Below are 26,742 nucleotides of genomic sequence, written 5' to 3' on the forward strand. Positions count from 1 at the left end.
TTATATTACCTAAAAAGCTCTTACACGTGTGAAATCTTTAAAACAAGTCAAACTGTAGTACATCAAAACTGCTTAAATCTTGCTTTGACGTAAGCAAAATCATAAATAACATCATGAAAATCAAGTTTCATAGTAAAGTTTTTTTTTTATTATTAAAACAGCTAGATGAACCTATCTTTTCTGAGAAAGAGTAGATCCAATAATTTTTGATTCTTGACAGTGTGGAAAATGATCTTTCAACTACACAATTTGTTGTTAATGTACAAAATACACTTTTTTAAGGCAAATACTTATGTGAGGATATAATTCCTGAAGATTTTTTGATATTAGAAATCTGTTAAGTTGCTATAGTGATATTTCTTCTTCAGCATTGACATTGTCTAATTCGTATTGAGTTTAAAAGTCCTTTAAATGAAGACACTCAACGATACATGACAATTTTTTAATGTCAGTTGCATAAATCTTCTGCAAAGAAGAAGCAGCTGTGTTGATTTCCTTGGCATTCTAGCCGTATAGATTTATTAAGAAGGAGAATCTGCTGAAAAAACTCAGTTAAACTGTGATTCTATTGTTCAGCTCAAAAGAAGCTTATTAATAATCATATCAACACTTTCTTGAAAATTATGGTTTGTGATTTCTACTTCCTCCTCCTCTCCTGGTTCAGATGAATCAGGTTCATCAAAACTTCTTCCTTTTTCGTGATATTTTAAGCGTATCTTCTACGCATTCACCATCGAATTCAGTTTCAAGAACAGCTTGGACAGTCTTTGGTTTTTTTCACCAGCCATCTTATAGAAGTTGAATAGACCTTTTGGTTCATCTACAAATGCAATCAGAGATTTGTACAGCATCACAACTGTAGCAACATTCACTTGGCATGATTGAATCCTTTCACTAACAGAGTCAAATTTGTTGAGATTATCACCCCATAAGGCTGGCATAGAACATGAGCTCTCATATTCTTTGACCTGCTAGTACCCATGTTTCCAATCATTAAATCCACTACCTGTGATTTGACTTGAAGTTAGAGAAAATAGTTTGCAGGGGCCACAAAGAACCTGGGGGGCTGGGGGGAATAAAGTAGGTAATCCGTATTCAATAGATTTCCATTAGCAAGTTTTCTGTAGAATTTTAATTTTAACAAGTTCATAAAAACATGTTTTTTTATTAAATTCTGCTGTAAGCTATATAAGAACAAAAATAAAATTCATAAAAATTTAAACTCAGATAAAAATTAATGTTCTAAATTATGCTTTAGAACAATTTGAAAAATTTATATGAAAAATTATTTTTATTTTCTTGCGAAACCTGTCAGTGAGCCCAACACTCTGCCCATAAATGGGGTTCCTCTGACTTGACCGAGAAAAAAAACAGGTCCCAGGACTGTAGCTCCTGTAGTTTTCATGATATCCAACATAAAAGAGAAAAACTCTGTGATGAAAAACACGTTTGTTGAGGTTTGACGTACAGTAACTTTGTTAAATGATTGATAAAAGAGTAAATTTTATTATCCAAACTTGCATAGAATTTAATTTACGGTAATTTTATGGGTAAAATAAAGAGATTATTTTATTTATCATAAAAAATAATAGGAAGTGGAAAAACCATAATACTGAAGCATCTAAATAAAAAAAACATTATTCTTGAAAATTAGGGAGCATTTTAACATTTTGTATAATCAGTAAACCCCATTTATTTATTTATTTGTTTTTTATTTTGATTTTTTCGCAGAACCAATTTTTTTTCCTGTCTAGCCTCCGGTAACTACCGTTTAGATAATACTTCAGAGGATGAATGAGGATGATATGTATGTTTGAGTGTAAATGAAGTGTAGTCTTGTACATTCTCAGTTCGACCATTTCTGAGATGTGTGGTTAATTGAAACCCAACCACCAAAGAACACCGGTATCCACGAACTAGTATTCAAATACGTGTAAAAATAACTGGCTTTACTAGGACTTGAACGCTGGAACTCTCGACTTCCAAATCAGCTGATTTGGGAAGACGCGTTCAACTTATTAGTTTTAATAAGAATTATTGTTTTAACAGGTTCTAGGGACTAAAATTAAATTTATTTAAAGTATTTTATTCGATGCAACATTAATATGTCAAATATTCTTTTAATTTATTTAAACTGTAGTAAAGATTTTTTAACGTAAAATACACATTTTACTTTAATTTTATAAATGTCTTTCAGAAAACGTAATAATGTTTATACAATATAGTAACAGTAGAGGTGGAGTGGGTTAATGAAAATAGAAAATGGAAGCAGCAAATGTTAAAATGAAGGATTATTGGAAGTACAGGTGTGGCAATGAATCGGGGCATTTTAAACACGTTATTAAGAGTAAATTATTAATTTTATTTGGTTTTAACTATTATGAACACAACAGACATGAAATCATTTGCTATTTTTGATTTTAAGTCGCCGAAAAGAGAAATTTATTTTCTCAAAGTGAACGATAACCGCCGTTCCGCTATATACACTCAATAAGTCTCTTGCTAAAGTCAATCATTACATTTTGCAGCATCTCTAAGGGAATTGTTGGGTTTTAGGAAGCGTATCGGAAATTTTACTTGTTAGCAGATCCTGACAAATGAAAATTAGCCTCATCCCTCATCCGTAAATTGTTAACAAGGTCTTGCCTTTTATTAACTACAGTAAAGTTTGAGAGAAATTTACCCTGTTTTCATAGGCTTTCGTGTATCGCATGAGTTATTTGAATTTTATGCGGGTAAAGTTTGAGGTAATTGTTTAAAATTTGCCGTATGCTGGGGTCAGGGAGTCAGAGTGGCAGAATGACAATGCGCTGACCGGCGTGGACATCGCTAAAATGCGTTTCTCACAGTCACGATATTGTCGGCTGTGCATACTGCTTTTACACTACCACTTTTCTTCTTTAGTGTAGAACCAGTGCTTCAAATTTTCAAACTCAAGTCTTGATGACATGAACTGATGGAGCATTATTGCGATTAATTGGTAATGTTCTCAAAATTCACGCTGAGCAATTACATAACTGTCCCCGTTTTTGTAAAATATTTTCGCAGGGAAGGCACGTTGTTCTCCACTCCACTGCTCCATTGCAATCAAACGCTTTTCAGTAAGCTACAGAATGGCAGTAGCAGTTTCATCCCTACTCAACTCTAACTCTGAAAAAAACATTGTTGCCAAATCGTCCGATTCATTGCCGCACCTTTATTTAAGACCGGAAGAACAGTAAGAAGAATAAAACCTAATTAGGTTTTGTAGTCCATAGATGGACTGAACGAAAAAAAGAATGTTATCATTTTGAAATTCTCTTTTTAAGTAGTTTTGTTGGACGTTGTTCTTAAAGACAACTTTGATTTATAGTTGACAAGGCTCTTTTGTTTAAAACTGGTTACATTTTATCTAAAAAATTTGTCAAATATTTATTTCACTTTTGAGGGACTGTAAAAAGTCATATCCCCGTTTTCCTTACAGTTTTCAAAATATATATGATACATAACCTATATACGTACGTATCTTAACCTTTTATTAAGCTATATGTAATCTGAAAAATTTAAATATCTAATTATACAATTGATTATATTTCTGATAAGAATCATCAGAGGTCAGTCGATTGTTACATACTTATATTATTATATTATCCTGACATATGATAATAATAATAATTGTAGAGGTTGATATTTAAGTATGGAAACAGCTTTATATTGCATATCTGAATGATAAAAAAATCTGCATTATGGTGGGTTTTTAATTTTTGTCTGCTATCTTGGATCCGGGATATTGAAAAAAATTTAATTTTTTTAAACAGGAAGGTGAACATATGATTTTGTTTAAAATTTTACAAGAACAATAATGTGAAACCCGTTTTACTATTAATGCCTTCGTTATCAAATAAATAAGCATTTAAAGTTGCAGTGAGAAAAAATAGTTTTCACAATAAAACGAGGTAAAACGCGCTGCATTAACAATTTTATTCCTTTTTTCCTGTTTAGCCTCCGGGAATTACCGTCAGGAATAACTTAGAGGATGAATGAGGATGATATGTATGAGTGTAAGTGAAGTATAGTCTTGTACAATCTGAGATCGAACGTTTCTGAGATGTGTGGTTAATTGAATCCCAACCACCAAAGAACAACAGTATCCACGACCTAGTATTCAAATCCGTATAAAAGTAACTGCCTTTACTAAGACTTGAACGTTGGAATTCTCAATTTCGAAATCAGCTAATTTGCGAAGACGAGTTTACCACTAGACTAACCCGCTGGGTTTGAATTTTAATAAAATTAAAAATTTTATTGTGTTTTACATTCATCACAACGCATACAATAAAGAACCTTAAACAGCGCTATAATATTGATAATAATAAACAATAATCATTAACAATACAACAACAGATTAAAGGGCTACATCAACTGGCTAGTTGATAAAGCCGTTTAATTTGTTGCTTTGTTGTTATTAGTTATTGTTTATTATTATCAATACTATAGTACTGTTTAAATATCGTTATTGTGTACGTTATGAATGTAAAATGCGATAGTATTGTTAACGCAGAGCGTTTTACCTCGTTTATTGTTAACACGATTTTTTCGTCATTGTAACTTTGAATGCTTATAACTCGATAACGAAGACATTAACAGAAAAACGGATTTCACCATTGTTTTTTTTTTTTTTTTTTTTTTTTATAAAATTTTAAATCGAAATCATGCATACACCTTCTCATTTAAAAAAATTAAATCTGATTCAAAATCGCGAATCCAAGATGGCGGCCAAAAATTAAAAACCCACCATAATGCTGATTTTTTTTAACTATGTAGAATTCCATTTCTTTCTGCTTCCAAATATCTCTCAGAATAGCAGTGTAAAGCTGTTTCCATGCTTAAATATCACTCTGTATTATAATATATATATTTGTAATTATATATGATATTTATAAATATTATATACATAATTATAATATACATAATTATAATATGATATTATTATATAATATTAGAACATGTAAATTAAAAAAAAAAAATTGGATTAAATTTTTTATCTTCAAGGAAATCTTTTTTAATCTATTAAAAAAATCGGATAAATTTTTTAAATACAGATTTGATAATCCAGATTACATTTTCAGATTAAAAAAAATCTATAGATTTTATTCCTTTTTCGCTTACTCGCTTTCTAATTGATTAAAATAACCTTAAAATCGAAAACAAAAAACAAAACAGAACGCTCAAATCAAAGCAATCGTTTGATCAACGCATTATATATAGTTTATAATACTTCAACATAGATAATTTTTCATCAAAACTTTGTAAGGCAGAGATTAAATTTCTTTTTAAATTAAAAACAGAGTGGAAAGTACTTTTTTTAAGCGGTAAAATAATCGATTAACTGTAATTTTATGATGAATCATATTTTTAAATTATTCTTAAAACATAAGTACGAGGTTAAATGTAATTTATCATAAAGTATACTAGGACACAACATGTGTGCCATCTGAGAAGCGAGAACTAAGAGGGCGTTGTTGTTAGTGTCTAACTGCACATTAGAAATAGAGCACCGTTACTTTACGACGACGTCTGCAATCAGTCATTTAATTTACTAAAGAATTGAAAAGAAGCGAAGTATCGCCGCAACAGCTATCTGCCGGGAAACGTTTATGAACCACTGTAATCTAATACATTATCATTCCTCGTTCTTTCCTCTTGTTAAAATCTCCTACAATCTCTTTTATATTTTACCATAACAGTTTACGCTTATAAAATTCCAGTTACTTCATGTTCGGTCTTATTTAACATTTAACTCGAGTTATCTTACCGTGACTTCTTTCTTTCTTTTTATTTTTTTATTAAATAGGTTTTAAATGCACATGAAGACAAACGAGTCATGATCGACCTAAAAATGATTTGAAAGTATCAAGAGTATAATTAAAATCCTTCAGAATGAAATTCTTAATGATTTATTATAGACATATATGCATGATTTCATTGTTAAAGGAAGGTTTAAGTACGAATTGCTACTAATATTGTTCATAAATGTTATTTTTTTGGGTTATAAAATGTCCTAGATAATATATTTCCACAAACGATTAGATTTCCTAGCGTCAACATTCAATTACATTAAAATTGACTTATATTTTATTAGATATGATAAGAATTATTTGCTGACCTGATAAGGCAGAACAAGATAAATAAACCAAATATAATTTTATCGGTTTTTATTTTGTCATGACTTTCAAATTAAATAAAGGAATTCTAACAACGCTTGCAAATATCCTCGATTAATCATGAAATTATTCAGTTTCACAATATACACATATTGTTTATTTATAAAAATAGATTCAAAAAGATTTTTGGAAAGCTTCCTTCGATTTTTCACATTTTATACCTTTTACTATTTCTTATTTTTTTATTTAGATAATTTCTTTATATATATTACCACTTTCAATTTTCTAACTTAAAGTAAATTTATTTATTAATTCGTTTTTTGAAACTTATTTTATATTATTCCAAATATTTTTATCTAAAAATATTTTCAATAACTAAATTTTTTTTTTATAAGAAAATAATTTATCAGAGATATATCTTATCAATTAAAGTAATTCTCATCGGAGGGGTGAGAAGAATCATTGAAATAAACGAAACTTGTTTTTCAAAAAGAAATTATGATAGGCGTATGTACTGGATATAATGGTTGTTTCCTCTATCTAAAGCCGAACAGAACTGCTAAAACACACAGCTCCGTGTAATAAAAGAATCCATTTGGCCAGGAATAACAATAATAGATCTATGAGCATCGTATAACCGTATTCATAATTTTTTCGTACTTCTTCATGCATCTTTTTATCGTGAATCATTCTAAAAATTATATTGGTCTTCAAACAGGTGGACATAACTGATCTGTTACGTCATTATAGGCTTCGTGCGAAATTCGGAAATCGAAACGAGAGCAGTATTCGCTGAGAATTACTTGATTTACATCTTTGTGAATTCATCAGGAAGGTGAAGGTATAAAGACAAGGATCTTTTTGAAAAGAATTAAAATGATTAACGTTATACTGGTTTCAAACAATTAATCCGTTTTTAGTATAAATTAGATTAAATTGGGGAAGGGGGACAGGACAAAGAATTTCCTCAAAAAATTACAATATTCACAATAAAGAACATACTTCATTTAAATTTGGTTGGTAAGTTTAATTTTTAATATGTATAATTACAAATATGCCTCTATGAATCATGAGACCTTACCGATGATGAGAGGGCTTGAGTGCTCAGTGATACAGAGTAGCTGGATCGAATGTGCAACCATATCGGAGAGGTATCTGTTGAGTTTTAGTGATCAAGTTAACCTTTATTATGCAATACAAAACTAAATATACCTTTTTCTATTTTTATTCAATGAATGCAATCAGAAGTGATTTTTTCTTTGAAATGCGATTCTGCAATTACAACAATATTTGGATTTGCTATAACTCCTTATACAGTTTATTTTGGCTGAAATATCAAGATTTTTAGCGGCAGCAAATCTATAGATGAGTTTGCACTTTCATTTTGCAAATTAAAGAAGCAAAGATGAAACAGCAACATCATAATTTCCATACATCTATGAAATTAGGTAATATTAGAAGCAGAATTTCAAATTAAAGATGGGTGAAATTATGATTTAGGCAGAAGATGGCTTTTCAACTATGTAAGAAATGTATTTTCTACATTTTTATGGTACTTGGTTTAGTTTTACTTTTCATTATTTAATTTTTAACAGCTATCTTATTCAATTTCCATACGGTTAAAATATTTGATTAATTATAGCCAGGAAAAAAGCATTACAACAATGATGTGATCCATTTTAATTACAGTAGTAACCATATATATTTATGAATGCCAGATTGGCTTTGTTCTCATTTATAATTATTATTTAGATTTAGAATATTGTTAGAAAAATTCATTGTATTTTTTTTAAGTAAAATTTTTATATAAGTTACATTTATTTATTTTTTTAAACAAAATTACTTTTTTTCTTTTTGAATTTAATTATTATTTTTATTTTTAAAAAAATTTAGAGTAATGGACAACAAAGAATCTAAAATAGAAAAGTAGGCCCTTAAACCGTCCTTAAAGGATTTATCAAGAACGGATGATAAAGCCGCTAAGGTCCGTAAGCATGTCACTTTTGCAGATATTAAAACAGAAAAAACTTAGAAAAGAAAAATGAAATGGTTTTTAAAAAAAAGGATTCGTCGAAATTAAAATTTTCCACGAATTTTGCGTATGTTGCGCAAGAAATATGAACATACGCATTCCATGATTGAGGTAGTTAAATTGGGTGGGCGGATGTGGAGACGAATGACTCCATTTGAAAAACAACCCTTCCGACAACAAGCCCAGGCTATGAGAAACAAAAAAAAAATTTAGAGTCGAGGGTCAGGGGTTTTGGTAAGGATCGCGAGCAGATAAAGGGTTAAGTCAGGTGAGGGGTCGGGTCAGCGGTTGGGGTCAGTGTCAGGGTCATAGGTCGGGGTCATTTTTTTTTTGGAAGCGAAAAAACGCCTACGCGTTATCATCGCCCGGAATAATTTTTTTTATATAAAAAAATAAAAGAAACAGCCCAGTCGAAAAAAAATTAAACAAAAATCTTACAACTAAATACCACAGCTAAAATCTAAAATTTAACTAAAAATAAGCAAAATTTAACAAAGTCCGAGAGGGGTGCAAAGGCCCCTTCTCGGATAACAGAAAGATTAAAAAACTAACATTAAAACTAGGTTAAAAACTGAAGTATTAAAAATAAAATAAAACTATATCACGACTAAAACTAAACTAAAAACTTACAACTAGTATCACTAAAAATTGGCAACTAATATCAGAGTTGAAATCTTAAAAGTACGATAAATTTATTTACCCCCTCTATGAATCATGAGACCTTGCCGTTGGTGAGGGAGCTTGAGTGCTCAGTGATATAGAGTAGCTGGACCGAAGGTGCAATCATATCGGAGAGGTATCTGTTGAGAGCCAGAATAAGGAATGATTCCTGAAAGAGGGCAGCAGCTCTTTCAGTAGTTGTTAAGGGCGTAGGTCAGAACCACTTAAACGGCCATATCAACATCACTTAGTCTTCTGAGTACTGCGCAGCTGAAAGTAGTGGACAACTATGACTGTTTGTTTTCCAAAAAAATGCAGTTATCTGCATTTTCATAAAACAAAGATGGAAGCGACTTCCTTGATAAAATATTCCGAAGGTATATTCCCCTATTCGGAGAAGACCAATTTGGTTTCAGGAAAATTATAGGGACAAGGGGAGCAATTTTAGCGCTCAGATTAATAGAAGAAAGAAGATTAAAGAAAAACGAACCAACATACATGCATTTACAGACTTAGAAATGATATTTGATAACGTAGACTGGAATAAAATGTTCACCATTTAAAAAAAATTAGGGTTCTAGTATAGAGATAGAAAAACAATTGCTAACATATACAGGGACCAAACTTCAACAGTAATAATCGAAGAGCATAAGAGAGAAGCAGTAAAAAAAAGGGAGTCCGACAAGGATGTTCCCTATCCCCGTTAGTTATTAATCTTTACATAAAACTAGCAGTTAATGATGTTAAATAACAATTTAGATCCAGAGTAACAGTGCAAGTGATAAGGTAAAGATTCTATGATTTGCTGATGTTATTGTAATTCTAGCCGAGAGTAAAAATGATTTAGAAGAAACAATGAATTGCGCGGATGAAGTCCTATGCAAGAACTACTGCATTAAAATAAACAAGAACAAAACAAAAGCAATGAAATGTAGTAGAAATAATGTAGATGGACCACCGAATATAAAATTCTGATGTGTACACCACATGACTTCCTTGTATGTCTATTAAATTACATATACACATATTTTTTTAAATAAAAAAAAAAAATTTTATTTCATTATAACTTCTGATATTTTTTCATATATATATATATATATATATATTGTTATTATTGAATTATTATTTATCGTAAATTTTTTTACAATCAGAGGTTAATAAATCAATATATTTAAATTGAAAAAAAAGTTGAAAAAAGGAGATGAAGTCGAATTCGAACCGATGTGCCATCCCCTTGTAAGACCCAAATATTTCATTAATTAAAATTTAATTTGGCTATAACTCTGGAACCAGTGAAAATAAATACCACTTGTGCTATATCGTTGAAAATCTCTCAATGAGGCTTATTATTGCAGTTAAGAAAAAATCCAAATGTTTTAGATTATGGGCTTTTTTGGATGTTTTTGTTCCAGTCGATTGTAATCAAAAGGGGAGCTGCGTAACTAGATGTTACAACAGTCCTAAATCCAAAATTTCAACATCCTAAGGTAATCGTTTCTGAGTTATGCGAGATACAAACGTACATACGTACAGACATCACACCAAAACTAGTCAAAATGGATTCAGTGATGGTCATAATGGATATTTCCATTGAAATCTGAAAACCGAAATTTTTCGCGATCACAATACTTTCTTTACTTCGGACAAGGAAGTAAAAATAGAAAGAGAAACGATTATGGAGGTAGAAGAATTTTGCTATTTGGGAAGTAGAATTATTGAAGATGGACGAAGCAGGAGCGATGTAAAATGCCGAATAGCACAAGGGAAACGAGATTTCAGTCAAAAATATAATTTGCTTACATCAGAAATTAATTTAAACGTTAGTAAAACATTTTTGAAAGTATATGTTTGGAGCGTAGCTTTATATGGACGTGAAACTCCATATAAAGCTACTCACGTACTCCGATCTCATCGGAGTACGTGAGAAGAAAAGATTAAAAGCTTTTGAAATGTGGTGCTATAGGAGAATTTAAAAAATCAGATGGGTGGATAAAGTGACAAATGTTGAGGTGTTGCGGCAAGTCGATGAAGAAAGAATCATTTGGAAAAACATAGTTAAAAGAGAGACAGACTTATAGGCCACAACATATTAAGACGTCCTGAAATAGTCGCTTTAATATTGGAGGAACAGATAGATAGGAAAAATTGTGCAGGCAGGCAACGTTTGGTATATATAAAAAAATTGTTAGGGATGTAGAATGTAGGGAGTATACTGAAATGAAACGACTAACACTAGATAGGGAATCTTGGAGAACTGCATCAAACCAGTCAAATAACTGAAGACAAAAAAAAATTATAAATAAATTGGTAGTGAAAATAGAGTGGAAGTTATCTTCTAAAAAAGTGCATTTCTCATTTATTTACGTCTTGTTTCCACTTTTCTCTGTTAAGTGCTTTTACAAAGATATCAGCTTTGGCAGAACATATGAAATTAAATAAATGTGAAGTTCAGTAATAAATTCATATAAAACGAGTGATGAATTTTTATATCAATGACTGAAATGTTAAATGTATTATCACTCTTTGTTTTTATTTTTTAAATATATTTATTTTTAGTCCAATATTTATATTTGTATATATATTCTGGCGAAGCACATATCTCTACGAACGTGCTTAACATAGAAAAAAGACAAAATTATTGAACATCTAGTAAATAAGAATTTATTTTTATAATATTCTGTATTCTGTTTGGACACAATTTGCCTGACTATATATATATATATATATATATATAACATGTAATTAATAATCGATGCCCAGCAGAAATTACGGAAAATAAATTTATAAAAATTTGCATACACATTTTTCTTTTAGGTGTGAGTGTACATTGAGAAAGGAGTTTTTGAAATTCTAAGTTTAAAGGGTTAAAATTTATTTTTGATTTTTTTTTAAAACCTGGCTAATTTTTTAATCTCTAGATAATAAATAAAGATATCAATTTGATTTTTGGTGTATGTAATTTTCACGTTAATATCTAAAAATTAATTTCTAGTGGTTTCGAAATTCTGCCTTGAACGGGATGAAAAAAGGTAAAATAATTTTAACAATAATTACAAATTTTCCCCATTTCCGACTATACTAAACGAAATATTGAGTAGGTTTGGGCTTGCAAATATTCTTTAGATAAATATCTAAAGACTATTTCCGGGTGTTTTAAATTTCGATTTTTGGAGGGGTGCGTCGGTATACAACGCAATAGCTCAACCAACACAGCCAGTGCCACTGATACTAAATGTGCGAACCGTCTGGCTGCACCTACCATCGGTTAATTGACTAAAAAAGATAAAATAACCAAAAAATTAACATATTGACCACTGAGCAAAACTAAATTTATATTAAATGAAAATCCACCAAAAAACGATAAACAGATAAGTTATACTTATCAAATTAATAACAAGAATCAATTTTCGCGGAATCCGCATCTTCATTAGTAATTAATTATATAATTACATTAAAACCACTTTTTTTTTAATTTAGAAAATGCCGAAATCGTTACTGTTTTATAATCTTCAAGTTTTTTATGGACGATCACGTAACTCTGTTGCCCAGTACTGGAAACCAGTACTCTTTATTTCAGTATCAAGAGATCCAGTACCTTTTCCAGAATTGGAAGCTAGTACTCTTGATTAGACTAGTGTCTTTCCCAATACTGGCTTCCAGTATTTTGAAATCAAGAGTACTGGTTTCCAGTACTGGGCAATGGAGTTGCGTGTTCGTCCATAACAAACTTCAAGATTATAAAACAGTAAAGATTTAGGCATTTTCTAAATCAAAACAAAAACAAGCGATTTTATTGTAATTACGAAACTAAATACCAACTGAAAATGCGGGATCCCACGAAAATCGATTCTTGGTATTAATTTAGTGAGTTTAACTTACCTGCTTACTGTGTTTTGGTGGTTTAAATTTCATTTAATATTAAATATATATACATATGTGTCAAAAGTATGGAAACCCCACAAAAACTTTAAAACCGTTCCAGATAGAATACTGTAACTTTCAGGATAAGGTATCGGTCAACTACTTTACTTTTTGACGAAAATTTCAACCCTTTCTTGGGGATGGCCCAGGGGTTGTAACTTAAATATTTTAAAGGGTCACCCTTTGTGTGATACATCATTGTAAAGGTCTCTTTAAGACAAAAAAGGGTATAAGTAAAAGGTTTGTACGATATGCCTATTTCCAAAATGGCGGCAGGATAAAATTTGGATTTTTTGAAAATTATTAAATTTAGTAAGTTCAAATAATAAAATTAAATAAAAAGAAATTAAACTAAAATCTAATCTAATTTAATTGAAAGTTATTTTAAAAGTTAAATTTAAAACATTTTATTTTTTAACACAAAATTTTTTTTCCCCCAATTTAATGAGCAAATAAATAAAAATATTGTCACCTAATCATGATGATCAAGCTGATCGATCATTGATGGTCTCTTATCTTTATCACATTTGTAAACCACTTTTGTTTCTTGCAATTTTTTGCAATAGATTTTTAAATAAATAAATTTTTTCTGAGCTACCTGCTAACATTATCACTTAGTGAACAGGAGACGATCACACTTTTAATGATAAGGAGCTTTGGTGAGAGTTAGGTCGTATAATGAAATTTGTGAATTGTTCAATAAAACATTTAATAATCGTATCCCTATTTCAAAAGGTACACTGTAAAAAACCATCAAACGATTTGAAGAATCAGCGAGCATTAAACTAAATAACGAGAACGAAACTAAATACCAACTGAAAATGCGGGATCCCACGAAAATCGATTCTTGGTATTAATTTAGTGAGTTTAACTTACCTGCTTACTGTGTTTTGGTGGTTTAAATTTCATTTAATATTAAATATATATACATATGTGTCAAAAGTATGGAAACCCCACAAAAACTTTAAAACTGTTCCAGATAGAATACTGTAACTTTCAGGATAAGGTATCGGTCAACTACTTTACTTTTTGACGAAAATTTCAACCCTTTCTTGGGGATGGCCCAGGGGTTGTAACTTAAATATTTTAAAGGGTCACCCTTTGTGTGATACATCATTGTAAAGGTCTCTTTAAGACAAAAAAGGGTATAAGTAAAAGGTTTGTACGATATGCCTATTTCCAAAATGGCGGCAGGATAAAATTTGGATTTTTTGAAAATTATTAAATTTAGTAAGTTCAAATAATAAAATTAAATAAAAAGAAATTAAACTAAAATCTAATCTAATTTAATTGAAAGTTATTTTAAAAGTTAAATTTAAAACATTTTATTTTTTAACACAAAATTTTTTTTCCCCCAATTTAATGAGCAAATAAATAAAAATATTGTCACCTAATCATGATGATCAAGCTGATCGATCATTGATGGTCTCTTATCTTTATCACATTTGTAAACCACTTTTGTTTCTTGCAATTTTTTGCAATAGATTTTTAAATAAATAAATTTTTTCTGAGCTACCTGCTAACATTATCACTTAGTGAACAGGAGACGATCACACTTTTAATGATAAGGAGCTTTGGTGAGAGTTAGGTCGTATAATGAAATTTGTGAATTGTTCAATAAAACATTTAATAATCGTATCCCTATTTCAAAAGGTACACTGTAAAAAACCATCAAACGATTTGAAGAATCAGCGAGCATTAATAAAATAGTGGAAAACCAGGGAGGTCTAAATCTGTAAAAAATAACAAATCGTAAAAGATTATGTAAGAATTTGCTGAGAATCTTCATTCCTCCACTCAAACATCAGCACGTGAACATAACATTAGCCATACATAATATATATATATAATATTTGTTAATTCAATGAGATAGCGTCTTTGCTGGCAAGTACAACGCAATTTTTGATTAGGTTTTCATATATTTTTAATATTTTTTATCAATAAATCTTTGTAAAATGTATGCAATCACGTATACACACACGTTTTTAACTAAATCACAAAAGGAGGAGGTTTAAAATTCGATCCAAAAGTATGTTGTTTTATTTTTATTTTTCATATAAATTAATTATTTGTATTTTTACGTTTCATAACGTACTAAATAAACTTCACTATAGTATTATTCTGTGTACCATTACCAACCATTATTTTGTCAGAACATCTGTTAATAACATTTTACTTTCTGAGTAAGCAGTTATTAATGTTATGATGTCAGAGTTATTATTATTAACCAACCGGTATTAAAATCTACTGTTATACACATATAGAAAACACAACATATAAAACTTAATAAATAAAAAATTCTCTTCTCTTTTTTTAATTATAACATTAAAAAGTTAGGATTTTTTTTATTATCGACACTCAGTTGGTTCTCGGTTAACATTTCACATTCCTGATCTAAACTGAAATTTTAGCTGTAAATATTCTTTTGTCACTTAACTATTTTAATAGAAAAAATTTAAGTGTTAAATTTTATATAATAATATATGATTTTAATGTATTTAAAAAATATTCTAGTAATTTTAAGAATTCACATAATTTTTTAGTAAACTTTTTTTTAATTTGGAGTCTTCTGATGAAATTGTTTTTCGTTTCGCACCTAGGAAGTGTTTAGTAAAAGTTTCCGCAAGTCAAAAATAAAACTTGAAACAAATGGAGGAAAGGTCTCTGAACGAAATACTCTTGCTAATTTACAAGAATAATATACATTTTATAAAATAATTTAAACGATCAATAATTAAAATTAATAAAATTTGTAATCCCTTTTTAGGAACGTTGTGAAATTATCGGTAAAAAATATCATTATAAATATTAAAAGTAACAAAAACTATTCCAAAAAAATTTTCTTCTGAATTATTTTTGCTTTTGCTCTGTGAAGGAATTCATACGGGAATAATTCTGAAAAATTTCCCATATTTTTATCATTCAAGTTATTTTGATACGTTTATCTCTATAATATTGGTGATATTAACAGGAGTTGGGTTTTTACAGTAAAAATCATAATTCTGCAATCTGATTGGATACTTTCGATTCAAAGAACTGTTTACACAGTATGTAAAAATAAATTATTCGGATCAAATTCCATCTAGATTTCTTACGTTAAGAAATTATGTCTATGGTGTTGTCGGTGAAAAAGTTGAAAAAATAATAGTTATTTTAATTTGAAACCGATATGCATTTATTTCATTTAATGTTTTGAAAATATATAATGGTCTCAGTGCTTTGCTGTGAAGAAATAGATTTATTAAATTAAGAGATAGAATATTAATTAAGAACTGAACTAAATTTAGTTCGATTACTATTAAGGTTTAATAATAAAATATCTACAAAAAAAAAACAACGAAAAACAAAAATTAAATTCAATAAAATCCCTAATAATTTTTAATGAAAAAGTTTTCGGAATTCTCTCCTGGGATTCGTATCTAATAAATATTCCTAATCAGAAAAACAAGTAAGTCATATACGCTATTAAACTAAAATTAATCGTACAATAATTAACATTAAGCAGAAAATCTAAGCCATAAATTATCCTTATTTTTTTACGACTTAATAATACTTCAAAGAAAAATCTTATTTATTTTTTACTTAAGTATGCATAGATTGAAAAATTCGTAATATTTACCTATCAGCGAGACCTCCTGGTACGATATGGGCGATCACGTAACCAACGCTACCCTCTTTGGTCATTCTTGTTTTGGCGATAAATATTCCTAATTCTTCAGAAGCTTCGGACCGTAGTAATTTAACGACTTTAAACTGACGTCCAGATAAGTTGCTTATAGTCGAAAGGAAATCTCTGTGAGGAGGTACCGGCGGAGGACTGTTTGATCTGGTTTGATCCTGTGAAATGCTTCTCGTGTGACCTATGGTAACACCGCACACGGACGAATTCGCCGAACCGTTCACTAAAATTCCACTATCACAATCTTCCGTAGTATCTTGAACCGTATTCACTTCTTCGACGTATCTCATATCTTCATCTTCTTGATACAACGGGTTATGTCTTCTTTGGAATTCTTCTACGCCCGGCAAAGCTCCGTACGAAAAACTTCTTAATTTTGCTTTCCGTTCGGACGGTCGATCTTCAGTACAATCTATATCGGCTTTACCTCCGTTTCGATAAAGTTTAGCGAGAAAACGACTGGTAGAACTTTTTAAATATTTTTCGGACATAGCTTTCAGTTTTGCGGAAAGACAAGAACTTGATTGCGGATTTTTCATTTTACACTTATTTTCTGTAGAATTATTTCCGATAGATTGACATAAAGATCTATTATTAAAATACACGACGTTTTCATTAGATGCCGACGCACTGAACTGACCCGATACCCTATCGATTTTACTGCAAGATACTGTTTCACGTACTTTGCCCGCTTTCACAAACACGTCATCATCAACGAGGTCGTCAATTGAGGCTGCCAGCCGCCTTATATCGCCTCCAGCAATCAGCTGTTGTTTGTCATCGTTAACAGACCCTGGGTCCGAGTCGGTGGTAGTAATATTATTGATCGATTTGAAACAAGATAGCTTTGTATTTTTTACTTTTTCTAACAACGGATTTCTTTTTTCTTTACACAAAGATGATTTAGAATGTATTCTACGTGCGTGCGGTGTCCATTCCAGTTGTGATTGTTGTTCGTTCGCCGGTAATACTAGTTTATCATCTTGAGGTTTTTCTACTACGACCAGTTGTTGTTTTATGTTGTAAAAATGCATATCTTGGCTGTCATTACTGTACCGGCGTTGCCAACTGCTAGGTGTCATATCTGCAAAACAAAAATAAATATATAAATTAAAAAATACATTTAAAATCACAATCGCGCAATAAAAATAATAATAATAAACGAAATATGTTATTTCAAGTTATTTAAAATAAAATATGATGAAGTCATCTTACGACTTTCACTGTAAATTAATGAATCATAAATTATTAGCAAAACAGTCAGGTATTATGTCCTCAGGCTTTTTTCTATGTAATTAAATAAATATAAATAGCACATACATAATTTGAGATTACATAAACTGCAAACAACTAATGAGTTCGACAAACAACTATACTCAATTAACTGAAATTTATTTATCTTTCTAAGACCAGCCAAAATGCTACAAAAGTGCTGTTAACTAAACCCAACTATCATATGCGTGTGACGAGTGGTAGCGTCTCGGCCTTTCATCCAGAGGTCCGAGGTTCAAATCCCGGTCATGCGTGGCATTTTCACTCACGCTAAAAATCATTCATCTCATCATCTGAAGCAATATCTAACGGTGGGCCCGGAGGTTAAAAAAAAAACAAAAAACACTATCATATACATTTATGAACAACATTGAATTTTAGTTAAAAATATTTACTTGTATATCAGTAAGTGTTTTAACTTGTGTTGTGCGTTATTATTAAGCGATTGCCTTTAATGGTATACATTTTTAGCTAATACTTGGACTTCCAGCTAAGAATGGAACACTTAATTTGAATTCAGTCATAACAATAAATGAACAAATAATAAAATATCTTATTCTGGTAAGTACAGAGTACAACTGTGTTCATTTAATCGAACACTACGTGCATTTCTTGAACAGTCTCCAAGAAAAAGTTAGCGTAAATTATCGTCGCAGACAGGTATACCGTACGGGAGTGAACAAAAGGCCAGAAAGAAATCAAGTCTATTACATACCGAATACATTGCGTACTAGAACTGAAAACCCTAGATACTGTTAAAAGAATAATGTACTGATTTATTAACCAGGTAGAAATTAATGGGATGGGTTATGGATAATATGATTTTTTAGTGATGAGGAGTATTTTCACCTTAGCGGTTACATCAGTAGTCAGAACAACAGACATTGGTCAACAAAAAATCCTTAAATCTTACACGCTGGGGTTGGTGTGTGATTTCTCGACAACGAATAGTGGGCCTGATATTTTTCACCAAATCCTTGACCGTCCGGCATACCAAGATATAATTATGCAATTTGCAGCTCCTTTGCAGCCTGATGAACGCTATTGTTACTTGCAACAGGACGGAGCAACGTAAATATATCCAAAACCAAAAAGGAAGTTTTGGAAAAAATATTTGATAATCGTATGATTTCAAAAGGTCTATGATCCCTTCATTCCTCTTACTTATCGTCATCAGACTTTTTTCTGGAGATTTTTCAAAGAACCTGTATATTATGCAAACCTGCCTACTCTACAAAACCTACAGCGAGCCGTTAGTACAGAGATGAATTCCAATAGCCTTGTCGTCCTACGAAGTGTCTAAAAATATGTGCGAAAGTTTCGGACCTGCCTTTAGAAAACTGATGGACATTTCTAACACTTGCTGTAAGACATTACCACTTGTGCTTAATAATTAATGGATCGCTGTATTATAGTTCAATGTATAGTGGAATTGTGGTGTATAGTGTCATGATGTATACGATAAAATGATCGCACTATATATTATACAGATCATATCAGAATCATATGTGAGCTTTTCCCCGGATAAAAAAAGGAACTACCCCAGCCTTTGTAGATGAATCAAGACAAACCATGATAAAACTTGATTAAAGCAGCGTCGTGAATACACAGTTAATTATAAAATAAAAAGTCGTTATTAAAGTAATGAAAACATGAAATAATAAAATCAGTATGTGAATATATTAAATAAATAAAATAACTATAAAATTAATAAAAGTAAATTTTATAAATTAAATTAATATTACAAAATTAAATGAATGCAAATTATTTTAGTACATATTTATATAAAAATAAAATGGAAGAAGAATATCCAATAAAAAAAAATATCGTTTAATAACTCATCGACAGAATAATTTTCTTATAACAGAAATCATTTAAATCGGTAGGTAATTAATTAAAAACGAAAGCATAATAAAGATATTTCTTGTACGTCGAAGAATTGAGTTATAAGAAAACTACTCTGTTGTTTGGTTTGATAAATGTAGATAGTGTTATTTTTTATTTAAGATTAAGACCATCGTTTTTCTTTTTAACAAAGGTTGTAAATTCGTTAATTTATAGATTTTCATTAATTAGCAATTTTCTTCATTATTTTATCGGTCTATAAAATAATTTATATCATTTTATGGACTTAACTGTCCATTTTTGTAACTTGGAAACTCGTTCTGATGTTTTGAGGGAGACTGAAGAAATTATATTTTATTTCAGACGGAAATATACAGTGTCATAACAAATAATAATGGAGATAAAATTTTTATTTTATTAAGACGCTTCTTATATATATATAATATAGATTATATCATGGTTAAGCAAAGATTTAGAAATCAACTCGTTGACTGCAAAACTTACCCTGGAGCAGACATTGATAGCGACCATAATTTGGTGATAATGAAATGTAGATTGGGGTTTAAAAACCTGAAGAAAAGGTGTCAGATGAATCGGTGGAATTTAGAGAAGCTTGAGGAAGAGGAGGTAAAGAAGATTTTTGAGGAGGACATCGCAAGAGGTCTGAGTAAAAAAGATAAGGTAGAAAATGTAGAAGAAGAATGGGAGAATGTTAAAAAGGAAATTCTTAAATCAGCAGAAGCAAACTTAGGCGGAATAAAGAGAACCGGTAGAAAACCTTGGGTTTCAGACGATATATTGCAGCTGATGGATGAACGTAGAAAATATAAGAATGCTAGTGATGAAGAAAGTAAAAGGAACTATCGGCAATTAAGAAATGCTATAAACAGGAAGTGCAAACTGGTGAAAGAAGAGTGGATTAAAGAAAAGTGTTCAGAAGTGGAAAGAGAAATGAACATTGGTAAAATAGACGGAGCATACAGGAAAGTTAAGGAAAATTTTGGGGTACATAAATTAAAATCTAATAATGTGTTAAACAAAGATGGTACACCAATATATAATACAAAAGGTAAAGTCGATAGATGGGTGGAATATATTGAAGAGTTATACGGAGGAAATGAATTAGAAAATGGTGTTATAGAGGAAGAAGAGGAAGTTGAGGAGGATGAAATGGGAGAAACAATACTGAGATCTGAATTTAAGAGAGCATTAAAAGATTTAAATGGCAGAAAGGCTCCTGGAATAGACGGAATACCTGTAGAATTACTGCGCAGTGCAGGTGAGGAAGCGATTGATAGATTATACAAACTGGTGTGTAATATTTATGAAAATGGGGAATTTCCATCAGACTTCAAAAAAAGTGTTATAGTTATGATACCAAAGAAAGCAGGGGCAGATAAATGTGAAGAATACAGAACAATTAGTTTAACTAGTCATGCATCAAAAATCTTAACTAGAATTTTATACAGAAGAATTGAGAGGAGAGTGGAAGAAGTGTTAGGAGAAGACCAATTTGGTTTCAGGAAAAGTATAGGGACAAGGGAAGCAATTTTAGGCCTCAGATTAATAGTAGAAGGAAGATTAAAGAAAAACAAACCAACATACTTGGCGTTTATAGACCTAGAAAAGGCTTTCGATAACGTAGACTGGAATAAAATGTTCAGCATTTTAAAAAAATTAGGGTTCAAATACAGAGATAGAAGAACAATTGCTAACATGTACAGGAACCAAACAGCAACAATAACAATTGAAGAACATAAGAAAGAAGCCCTAATAAGAAAGGGAGTCCGACAAGGATGTTCCCTATCTCCGTTACTTTTTAATCTTTACATGGAACTAGCAGTTAATGATGTTAAAGAACAATTTAGATTCGGAGTAACAGTACAAGGTGAAAAGATAAAGATGCTACGATTTGCTGATGATATAGTAATTCTAGCCGAGAGTAAAAAGGATTTAGAAGAAACAATGAACGGCATAGATGAAGTCCTACGCAAAAACTATCGCATGAAAATAAACAAGAACAAAACAAAAGTAATGAAATGTAGTAGAAATAACAAAGATGGACCACTGAATGTGAAAATAGGAGGAGAAAAGATTATGGAGGTAGAAGAATTTTGTTATTTGGGAAGTAAAATTACTAAAGATGGACGAAGCAGGAGCGATATAAAATGCCGAATAGCACAAGCTAAACGAGCCTTCAGTAAGAAATATAATTTGTTTACATCAAAAATGAATTTAAATGTCAGGAAAAGATTTTTGAAAGTGTATGTTTGGAGTGTCGCTTTATATGGAAGTGAAACTTGGACGATCGGAGTATCTGAGAAGAAAAGATTAGAAGCTTTTGAAATGTGGTGCTATAGGAGAATGTTAAAAATCAGATGGGTGGATAAAGTGACAAATGAAGAGGTATTGCGGCAAATAGATGAAGAAAGTAGCATTTGGAAAAATATAGTTAAAAGAAGAAACAGACTTATAGGCCACATACTAAGGCATCCTGGAATAGTCTCTTTAATATTGGAAGGACAGGTAGAAGGGAAAAATTGTGTAGGCAGGCCACGTTTGGAGTATGTAAAACAAATTGTTGGGGATGTAGGATGTAGAGGGTATACTGAAATGAAACGACTAGCACTAGATAGGGAATCTTGGAGAGCTGCATCAAACCAGTCAAATGACTGAAGGCAAAAAAATAAGACGCTTCTAGTCAAATGAATATAAATAGTATTTATGTAATGATATTTTCTTCTTACCGTTAAATTTGAAGAAATATAATTCTAAAAAAAAAACATATGTCACTCTTGAAAAAGCTTTCCTTTTGTTAGGAAATTCATTTTCGATAACATACGAGTATATTGTGCATTATCTTATAGTTTGCATACTAAAGTTCATTATACACTTACTTCTTTTATTTTTCATTACAGGGATTAGGTTGTCTAGACCTGTTCTGGTACCCATCGTTTCCTCGGTCTCCCCACTTCTCTTCTTCCCACATGTTGATAAGAGCTAAGGTAGCTACTAGTATCCTCTCTCGTGTCATCCTGTTCAAGTGGTTGCGCAACATATATCTATTTTGTTTTAATCTGTTGTATAAAGGTTGTACTGAAAGCTCTCTTTGTATATCCTCATTCCTGAACCTATTCCTCCGTGTGCAACCAATATACACTACGAAAAAACCTCATCTCCGACTCCTGGATTCTGCAATCCAGGATTTTGGTATGTACCCACGATTCGCTCCCGTATAATAGAGCGGGTACGGCTATAATGTGTATTTCTGTGTTTTATTTTTCAGATGCTTTTGTATGTTCCCACATATTTTCTGAAATTTGCTAAGTTTTTTAAACGCATGATTATCGAGATCCTATGACACATCAATGCCCAGATATTTAAAATGCTTTATTTTCTCGATCATAATTCTCTAAATTACTATCTTTCTAAGTCTTGGAAACTTCCATTTAAAGGCCATAGTTTTAGTTTTCATCGGTGATATCCTTAAATTATATTGCTTTCCAATCTTTTCCAACATAAATAACGCTTTCTGCAATTCGTTTTCATTTTCTGTATCAAAACTTTATCATCAACATAAATTAAAGAATTTATATATCTGTCCACTGAGAGCTTTATATCAGAATAGACCCACAATTTTCATGTACGCAATGTTTCATCCGCATATGTATTAAATACGTCGGCGGCATACAGTAACCCTGTCGAACTTCCTTATTTATTGGGATGGACACCGTTAGGGCACCGTCCACGTCCACCAAAATCACTCTTTCCTCACACAGACCTCTGAAAGCTTGAATTTAATGTGCTGGGAATTCTCTAGCTTCGAGGATACCCCATTGGATGGAAACAGAATCAAATGCTTTAATTAAATCAATGAATGTTATGAGGGTTTCAAGGTTATATTCTCTTCTCTTGGGTATTATTTGTTTTAACCCACCGGGTTGGTCTAGTGGTTAACGCGTCTTCCCAAATCAGCTGATTTGGAAGTCGAAAGTTACAGCGTTCAAGTCCTAGTAAAGCCAGATATTTTTACATGGATTTGAATACTAGATCGTGGATACCGGTGTTCTTTGGTGGTTGGGTTTCACTTAACCACACATCTCAGGAACGGTCGAACTGAGAATGTACAAAGACTACACTTAATTCACACTCATACATATCATCCTCATTCATCCTCTGAAGAATTATCTAAACGGTAGTTACCGGAGGCTAAACAGGAAAAAGAAGAAGGGTATTATTTGTTTTAAAATAAAAATTGCATTCGAGCATGATCTGCCCTTCTGAAAAGGTTCTGTATTATATATACATATAAGAAATATTATTTACCTTTGAATTCAAAGAAAAAAACGAACTTAATATCTTACAGACTACTATGACAATATAATTTATCACCTCCATAAGAGTAATTAATTTCTTTTTATTTAATAGCAATAGGTTAAGCATAACCTAAAACGGAATACATACCCGATAGAATATTATATATAATAGGTAGGAGGTTTATTATTCAATGAATAGTTTTAAATATAGAAAAGTAAATACAACATCTGAATTGCTGTGATGGATGAACACAACTCATCGTTTTTAAAAAGTGTTTCCTCATCACATGATATGTTGATTGTATTAAGTCGGCCTTCGTTTTTGTTGTCAATAATTAGCTATACAACCTTTTTTTATTTATAGTAATTAAAGAAAAAGATGATAAAAATCATTAAATAAAAAGAAATGAATAAATAATAAATGAATAATATCTACGTATAAGAAATCGGAACAACTAAAATATTTTATTTGTATTTAAATGAAATAAATAAATGATTAATAATAAAAGTGAAATTAATTATTTATTTACTTAAAAATAAATAATATAAATAGTTATATTGTGTATTATATATATATTTATATATATATGTATACAATAAAAGGTTATTTTTATTTGAAAAGCTGAAGTGTGATAAAAATATCTTGTTTAACGATATCGCAAATATTATCATAGGAAAACACAGTATTATCAGCGTTTAAAAAGCATAAACACGAGTGAACAATAGTTCTACCATGGGTGTTAACACTGCTAACAGCAGGAGAAGATAGTGTAGTGCAACAGAATAGTAGCCGATTCAGCAACCCATCCCTACGCCTCAACTGAGCTTTCCAAATTTTCACGAGTAATAATGTATAACGTACAGATCCATATACTACGCCCACCATTTTGTCCGGAATGTTGATAAAATAGCCTTCTCATCGTACATGGATTTTAAGGTTTCAAATTGATGACTATGTAATCATATAATTTAAATACATTAATCAATCCATACGGAATTGTAATACAAACTGCTTTGTTTTGTTCTTTTGACTACGAACCTAAATTCAGTGAAATAAAAAGATTTAAATAAAACTAAAAAAAAACTTTGCTAAGTAATTGCTGGTATTAGAAAATTATTTTTTTTTACTAGGAAAATTCCTCTGATTGGAAACTACCCTTTGCGTTTTTCTGATACAAAGAATAGTCTTATTTCATATGAAAACATTTTTATCGATCATTTTTTGATCAGTTTTCGTTGTGAAACCGACTGTTTAATACGTAAAAGTTTCGTGTAGAGTAGAACTACAGAAAGAGTGAAAATGAAAATATTGCGTTCATTCATTGTTGCCAAAAGTTTATGTGTTATTGCTTACGCAAAGGAGCATAGAAATATTATTACAGGCAGAAGATTTGATAGAGGAGTCCTCAACTCGAGTGGTGAAAGAGAGAAAATGAATTTCTCTTAGTCGATAAAACAACTCCTTGTTTTATCAAGGAAACCCCCAAATATCCGATAATAGAAGAAAGACTTCCAGCGAATAGATGGATTGTAAGTCAGTTTCGATACGCAAATACAGAAATGTGTCAGATGAAAGCAATGAAGATCGCCGATGAATTAAATATCGGTAGGTATAAATTTAAATTCACCGGGGTGGTCTAGTGGTAAACGCGTCTTTCTAAATCAGCTGATTTGGAAGTCGAGAGTTCCAGCGTTCAAGTCTTAGTAAAGACAGTTAGTTTTATACGGATTTGAATACTAGATCGTGGATAATGGTATTCTTTGGTGGTTGGGTTTCAATTAACCACATATCTCAGGAATGGTCGACCTGAGACTGTACAAGACTATACTTCATTTACACTCATACATATCATCCTCATAAGTAGTACCTGACCGGTAATTCCCGCAGGCTACACAGGAAAAAGAAGACTGGTATAAATTTAAAGCTAGTCTTTACTGGGTACACAGATTTCTTTGCAGACGTAATTTTTCTATTGATGAAGAACGACAATAGTACAGCGGCTACCGGATGCCTAAGCTAAATTGACAAAATTTCAAAAACATATCATAAATTTTCAAAAAAGGAACAATTATTCCCTAAATCAAATTGGGATTGCAAACCAGATACCACTGACTTTCAAAATGCCTTCTACAATATTAATTGAAGGTGAAAGTGGAAGGAATGTTCCGGTACGAACTCCCGAGTACGAAAAATAATTTTGTTCGGTGATGCTGACATTAATTTCGTAAGGGAAAACATTATACCCAGATGTAATATTTAAAAGAAAACATGTTCCGAATAATGAAAGTTTCCACCTTATATTGTACACGCACAAGAAAAAAATGGATAAATGAATAATGAAGTTCTGTATTGGATTAAATACGTCCCGGAGGGTCAACCGAGTGCTTTACTACTGCTTTACTACGAAAACCTTCCGTACTTGTAATGGACAGTTCTAAGGTTCATACAACCGATTATGTAAAGTGAAGATTGACTGCTGCTGGAAAGTGTGAACATATTATTAATACTGATTGAATAAAATTTATTCTTCAACTTCTAGATCTGCATAAACCGTACATTTAAAAACAAACTCTGGAAAAACTACAAAAACTGGATGGCCAACTGGATGACTAAATTTAGTAAAAGCTATCTTGATATCAGATTTGTGAGTGGATTATTACGGCTCGGTAAAAAATACCGGTTGATTTCATAAAACAAAAAAAAAAAAAACGCTCAAGAAATTTTGTATTTCAAACGCTCTCGATGAAAGTAAGGACGATTATTTTTGGTTAAATGGCTGGAAGATAAGTACAATTCGAGCACTCGCAACATTAATTAAGGTAAATATCTACTATAATTTCTATGCTTTTAATTGAATATTTACAGTATAGACT

General features: G+C 30.9%; 1 protein-coding gene across 1 annotated transcript in view; it reads right to left on the minus strand.

Annotated features, from left to right (window-relative positions):
• Window positions 1-26,742, minus strand: part of LOC142321491 (uncharacterized) — a 297,406-nt gene that overhangs the window by 8,272 nt on the left and 262,392 nt on the right. Inside the window, exon 3 of the mRNA XM_075359623.1 lies at window positions 16,376-17,519. Coding sequence (XP_075215738.1) covers window positions 16,376-17,519 — 1,144 coding nt within the window. The remainder of the gene's footprint in view (window positions 1-16,375; window positions 17,520-26,742) is intronic.

Source organism: Lycorma delicatula, chromosome 3, assembly GCF_047948215.1.
Source record: "Lycorma delicatula isolate Av1 chromosome 3, ASM4794821v1, whole genome shotgun sequence".
Taxonomy (NCBI): Eukaryota; Metazoa; Arthropoda; class Insecta; order Hemiptera; family Fulgoridae; genus Lycorma; species Lycorma delicatula.